The sequence below is a fragment of the Thunnus albacares genome, chromosome 3, assembly GCF_914725855.1.
Source record: "Thunnus albacares chromosome 3, fThuAlb1.1, whole genome shotgun sequence".
NCBI lineage: Eukaryota > Metazoa > Chordata > Actinopteri > Scombriformes > Scombridae > Thunnus > Thunnus albacares.
In genome coordinates, this window is record NC_058108.1 from 34,428,495 (window position 1) to 34,435,497 (window position 7,003).

Consider the following 7,003-nt stretch of genomic DNA (forward strand, 5'->3'; position numbering starts at 1 on the left):
CTTATTGTGACAGTGGTTGCAGTAAATCAGAATCTGAAGGGTTTTTTTGTTCTTAATACCTTTCCACAAAAACATGTCAGTACTGTGATCCTTTTTCTCGTAACTGGTCTATATCTATGTTTACAGCCAATCATAGTTCAATATTCAACAGTACAGTGAAGTAGACATCTTGTGTGCAACAGTTCACCTTATGAAATGAAATATATTTATACATATTCATAGATTCTGGATTTTTTAATGAGAGAGAAGGAGGAGATGCCATTTTAAGGATTTAAAAGCAGTAATTATACTTTCTTTGTATGAAAACCATGTCAGACACATTATTGTTACAAGCAGAGTATTTTTATTTGTCTTAAAACATTGTCTGGAGGGGATCTTTAAGGATTTCAAATTTGTGAGATGTACTTTCACCCCACTTCATGTATCAGATAGCTATAGTTACTCTGACAAACATTTAGTGATAAAACATACAAGATGAGATCATGATATAAGCTATAAAATACCCAAACTCATAAATGAAGTTGACCTAGTACCATGTGGACCAGCTGCAACATAAAAACACACGTAGTTTTCTTAACACAAGTACAAAGTTAGGGAACAGGACATTTAATATAAAGGGAAATCTTTCCATTGTGTTACAGCTTCATGTTAGTAATGGGAACTGCATTTAACACAGTTTTATATAATGTGTCAGGATAAAAGAAGCAGAACATTTTGATAATGATTGATTACAATGAGACTGCAGCCTGTAGGCACTGGTGGGATGCTTTGCTGGGTTTGTGATCCTATTAGAAGTACTCGATCGGGTCGTGGTGGCTCTTCGATTGCTGCATATCACTCAGCTCCAGGTCTCCTCCGTTACAGGGGAGTTTTTTGTAAACACGGAGGTGAACATGATCGTCTCCTCCCACATGCACCTGCAAGTAAATAAAAAGAAAAGTTTCAGGACATTTTTGAGTTTACCTTCACTGATTATTTTTGGCCACCAGGGGGCAGCAGAAACAAGCTGAAGATGCATCAATATTCTCTCCTTCAGAGTTAATATGGTTGCTTAGTTACAAATCCAGTAAACACAGCAACATGAAAACGTCATCTTGGACTTTGGGAAACATTGATTAAGATGTTTCACCATTTTCTGACATTTAATGGACCAAACAACTAATCAATTAATCGAGACAATAATCAACAGATTACTTGATAATGTAAATAATTGTTAGTTGCAGCACTAATGTGATCCATTGGCAATGTAAAAATATTGATTATAAACTTTAAAGCTCACTTGATCATGTTGCTATAGAGAGTAAGTCTTTACCGTTCATGGATCTGTTTTGTATGAAGCCTCTGAAGTCCCAAAAGGTCAGCTTGTTATTATGGATCTTGTGCACAACATATAAGGTCCTTCTTGCAGTGGTGAAAAGTACCTGAGTATATTTACTCAAGTACAGTATTTAAGTACAATTTTTAGGCACTTGTATTTTACTTGAGTATTTCCACTTGATGCTACTTTATACTTCAACTCCACAACATTTCAGAGGGAAATATTGTACTTTCTACTCCACTACATTTATTTGACAGCTTTAGTTACTTTTCAGATGAAGATTTGACACAATGGATAATATAACAAGCTTTTAAAATACAACACATTGTTAAAGATGAAACCAGTGGTTTCCAACCTTTTTGTCTTTTGACGTCTTACAAAAAGCAGTGTGTAGTCGGGGTCACATTTCACATGTCTATGAGTTGTTAACAGCTCCACCAAATAGTGATTTTTCCCTCTAAACTTCTCACATGCTCTCATTTCAATAAATGTTCAAATGATCCAATATTTCAGCAAAAATCAAAGATTAGAGAAAAATTCGAAAAACTGAAAACAGATTTGTGTATCAGAACTTTGTTTTCTCTTCTTTCCTCTCCCATTAATCATCTCACGACCCCTCAGATTTATCTGCTGACCCGTTCGAGGGGCTCGACCCCTAGGTTGGGAACCACTGGACTAAACTAGCTAACTGTATATAAAGTAGTGTAAACTAGCTCCACCTCCAGCAGCTACAACAGTAACATGCTGCTCTAACACTGATGCTTCACTATTAATAATCTAATGATGTCATATATAATAATATATCAGTCAGAGGGACCAAACCACTACTTTTACTGCAATACTTTAACTACATCAAGCTACATCAAGTACTTATGTACTTTTACTTAAGAAAGATTTTTCATGCAGGACTTTTACTTGTAACAGAGTATTTTTACTTTGTTGTATTCGTACTTTTACCGAAGTAACGGATGTGAGTACTTCTTCCACCACTGCACATTGTGAGATTTTTAATAATTCATGTTTCAGCTCCGTATTTCCTGTAATGTAAATGATAAGGACCTTTATGAAGTAGTTGGTCCCGGCCACCATCTGCCTCCTGTAGGTCTTGGCGGTGAAGACATCGTAGGACTTTCCTGCTCGTTTCTCTGCGTGAGGTTTCATCTGGTGATAGAAAACACCAGAATGAAGCAGCATGAATGTGTACAGGAAGTAAAGCGTAAACAATCCATATTTTCTACTTACGCTTTCACAGATCTTCTGAATTTCCTCGTCGGCATCAGTTGGCGGACCAGCACCTCCAGTCATCATTGTGACAGTTTCCAAAGGACAAAAATTGGCTGAGAAAACAACTAAATCGACTTCTTTTTGTCTAAAGCACAGTTCAACACAAGTGAATCATGTGACGTTGTATGTTGGAGCATACCATCAGTGTAAGGGGGGGGGGGGGGGGGGGGGGGGGGTTCTTTATTAAATTATTTCAGAAACTGGCTAAAACGAGAAATAAGGTCTCTAGACTGTTAATAAGTATAATTAAGAAATTTATGTTTCAAGCGAGAATCATTTGAAGTATCATAAACTGAGGTTTAAGAAATATATTTCAACGTTTCTCTCTGTTCTCCCTCTTCACAGACAATGTGGATTAATCTATTGTTAAAAGCTTTATTGAGCAATATATCTTTACACGGGTGCATCCCAAGTCTCTTTAATTGCATCCACGTTTCCCTCATTTACCCTCCGACCGTGGATGCAGGAGAGACGAAAAGGAAACCAAGCGAGGAGAGAAGAAACGAAGAAATATGTTTTAGAGAAATTAGACGGGTTTTTTTCCCTCTGAAGCGTCATGCGAAGCGACGTCCGTTTCTGATGACGGCGACAGCCGAACAGCCGGCTTTTGATGGAGTTTGTGTCTGCACATATGTGGACTGTGCTGACACTAATAAAGGCGCACAATTATCACTGCCCGCAGCCGTTTTCTCTCTGCAGTCTCTTACCTCTTTGACAAACACCTGCACATGAATAAAAACCTGCATTCTGTATTTATAAATGTTGTGTGTGATGGTAACCAGACAATATACAAATTAAAAGCCCTCTAGCTTTTCATACACGGTCCAGCCATATGCCAAGTTTTGACGAAGTCCTGTTAAAGTTATAGTTTCTGTAGGTTACATTCAGGTATGGCAGCAATCACTGCTCATGCTACCTACTGCATCCTTCATCTGTATATCCCAACTGACAGCTGTTGTGTAATTTCTTTGAATGAAAGGACAGTTAAGGATTCATATTACAGTAGTGTGCGGCAACACTGAAGCTACACTAAGGGCCAAAAGGCTACTTGATGTTCCAAGCAGGCTATTGTTATCAAATATTTTGTCCACCCTGTGTATGCATCTCCCAAAGAATCTGTGTGTCACCAATCAGACTGGGCTCCAGTTACTTACTTGTTATCTGGAGACTGGTGTGAAGGATGTCTTCGACTGGACACCATCATTGACTTCCAGCTGGCAGCTCCTGCAGCTGAGCTGATGCCAAATGTATAGCCCTGCTTTCCTTTGGACTACATCAGTGAGGCCGACAGGGGGATTCTGACGACTGGGCATCCCAGGATCTCCATATGCTCACCCAGGCCTGCACCCTGGAGAGGTCACTCTAGTGCTGCTGTCCCACAGCATCAGAAACAACACGGGAGAGTACAGTTATGAGTTATAAGTCCAGAGCGATTGGTGTAAGCCAGGAAGGTGCTGACCCACCACAGTCTGCTTGCTGCAATGGCTGTTTGAAGCTAAGGGGAAAGACCGAAAAGCAGACTGTAAACCTCCCACCACGCAAAGAAAGGAGAAAACTGCCAATGTTGCAGTTAGAAAGCTGGAACATCAGGACATTGTGCCCAGGCCTCACAGATGTCCTACAACAGATCGATGATGCCAGGAAAACGGCAATCATCAACTGGGACATCGCTGCACTGCAGGACACCAGACTTCCAACTAACGGTAGCCTTAGAGAACAGGAGGAACATTGACTGCACAGTGTTGGTTTTGCAGTAAAAGACTCCCTACTGTCTTGAATGACTGATGATGATTGAACTGCCCTCTAAAGGCAGGTGATTGCCCTCCATAGAAAACCACTCATCTTGAAAGATCAGGACTATGGCTTTCACAGTATGAGCTCTCTCCATCACAAGTGCAGTTTATTTGTTCTGCTTTCCTGCCACGGCAGTGTGACTGCTCACTATCTGATCTAATCTCTTGACACCGTAGACTGAACTTCACTTACTGTGTGTGTGTGTGTGTGTGTGTGTGTGTGTGTGTGTGTGGTTGACTCGAGTGATTTAAAATTATGAGGAAAAGAAAACAACTGTGTGTTTGGGAGCAAGACAAAAAAGAAAATGCATGAATGCAGTGATTACAGCAGTGAGGAGAATACTGAAAGCTTCTGTTCTTTCTTTTATAGTTTTTAGTATTTTCCTGCTTTGATTAGTGAAAAACAGACAAACATTCAGTAATAACAGCTTCTCAAATGCAAGCACTTACCTCTTTCATCATAAATGGTAAATGGACTGCACTTATACAGCTCCTTTCTCGTCCTTCAACCACTCAAAGCGCTTTACACTGCATGCCAACATTCACACATTCACATACACATACACTGATGGCAGAGGCTACCATGCAGGGTGCCAACCTGCTCATCAGGAGGGGAACCTAACACATTCACACAATTCGGGGTTCAGTATCACCGCGACATGTGGACTCGAGCAGCCGGGAATTGAACCTCACATCTTCCGATTAGTGGATGAGGGTCCTCCTAGTACACCATGTAATTATGAGCAGCAGAGTGGGGGAAAACCATGTCAGTGGTCTAGTTTACAAATAACAAGACAAGTCAACCATGGTATTAAGAATCTGACAATAAACAAACAAACAAAGGAGAAAAAACATTAAAAAAAACAATTTAATAAAACTATTAATAATAAGAAAGCAGATTAAAATATGTCTGACCATCATAGTCAACACACTGATGGGAAAGAAAGTGAGGAGATCTGGTACTACAGATCGACCGGAGCATGTCATGAATATTAATAATTTATTAACATAAAAATAATTATTGGAGGGCCTTTTTTTTAGGCACAGTGAAGACACAGCCCAATATGTTTTGTTTGTTTATTTCTCTTAATTCATTCAAGAATAACACTGATTTATATATTTATAACAGTTTTAGGATTGTATCTAAAGGTAAATGTCATAATTCTTGTTAGTAAGTGACAGCAAACAGAGAGACAGCATCTTATGTTGATACTGATTTGACCAAAATGACTCATAAACATGAATATAATGAGACTATAAATGTAATTGATAACTTAACCTCACAGAATAAACAGTGGTCTGTTTTATTCATGGTTGGAGCTAAGTGCTGTTATCATCTTCATCTTGTAAATTTATAAGAGGTTATTCATTTGATTCACATGAGCCCTGTGTTTACATTGTTATCTGCTCTGAATAATAGAGAAAAATTTGGCTCAAATTCAAGTTGTGATAGTACACTTTTTGTAAATGTCCACAGGTTTTCAACACAAATATGAGCATTATGATGTCATAAACGATGTTGATAGTGCAACATGTAAAACTGTCTTCCTCCAGTGTAGGAAATTGCCATGGAGATGCCGTCTCAGTGAGTTAACTGTGGGCTACATCCATGGCTTCAACTTGAACCAGTTTTTTCTTTTAGCCTATATTTATTTACATTTGGGCGAATTGGCGCCATTAAAAAATATGCCGAATTATCTATTGTCAGCTGCTGTTTGCATTGTAGTCGTGTGTGTACAGACAACCATGACTGGATGACTTTATACTGAAGAAAACTTAAAAACGTGAAAATTATCAGGCAAATTCTGAAGCGTCTTTTTTTTTGTTTTTTTTTTTAACTATTTCTAAGGGGATTTATGGAGCTTTACTGGAAATGCACACAAGAGAAAATAATATCCTCAAAAGTGTAAGTCACACTGAATCTAAAAATGATGCTAATTGTGTCTGTGAGTTCAGATTTGACTGAGTGATGACTCAAATTGTGACACCTCCACTCTGTCAAACTCTCTCTCAGTTTGTAAACCTCCAAAACATCCTGCAGTGTTTCTCAAATCTATTTATAATAAGACTGTTCTAAAACATGTGTATCATGTCTGCGTGTTCAGATTTATACGCGCTCATCAATAAAGTTGAATGTAATTCTATTAAATGACAGTAATATGAACCAGTGTAAGTGATAGATTGTCATTTTAAAGGCTGAAAGGGAATTAAAACTTTTTTCTTCAACTTTATTGATAACAGTCACTGTTTGATTTGAAGTTGTACATTCCCCAAAATGATTGACACGCCCCTCATCTGCTCTCAGCCAATAAAAGCCCCTAGATTACCCAAACGGCGCGAAATTCAGAGGAAGAGGCGGGGCATCGGGATATGTGGCTCATTAACACACGAGGAACTGGGGGGAAATAGTGCTTGTTGACGGTATCTGAGATAAGTACTGTCCTCAAAGTTTCTAAAAACAGGTAAGAATATGATTATATTTTCATTTGAAGACAAAATGTGAAGTCTTACATGTGTTTTTGATAAATGTAAAACTTAAATTTGCCGAAACTTTGTAGTCAATGATGTTGAAGAGGCTGTATTGTGAGTCTGTGTAATTTCCCTCCAA

General features: G+C 38.6%; 1 protein-coding gene across 1 annotated transcript; it reads right to left on the bottom strand.

Moving 5' to 3' along the window:
• Window positions 1–320: 320 nt before the first annotated feature.
• Window positions 321–2,746, bottom strand: LOC122973391 (cystatin-B-like). Its single transcript, XM_044340861.1, has 3 exons — window positions 2,561–2,746; window positions 2,378–2,479; window positions 321–917 (listed from the first exon to the last, which is right to left on the bottom strand). The coding sequence occupies exons 1-3, from the start codon at window positions 2,624–2,626 to the stop codon at window positions 789–791; spliced, it is 297 nt and encodes a 98-aa protein (XP_044196796.1). The 5' UTR covers window positions 2,627–2,746; the 3' UTR covers window positions 321–788.
• Between the last annotated feature and the right edge of the window lie 4,257 nt (window positions 2,747–7,003).

Bases quoted from the DNA above. Each gene is read 5' to 3' on its own strand.
- LOC122973391 (XM_044340861.1), bottom strand. From the start codon at position 2,626: ATGATGACTGGAGGTGCTGGTCCGCCAACTGATGCCGACGAGGAAATT. The intron at 2,480-2,560 runs GTAAGTAGAAAA...TTCTATCACCAG, and splicing joins TTCAGAAGATCTGTGAAAGC to ATGAAACCTCACGCAGAGAA. The intron at 918-2,377 runs GTCCTTATCATT...ATTTACTTGCAG, and splicing joins GGACCAACTACTTCATAAAG to GTGCATGTGGGAGGAGACGA.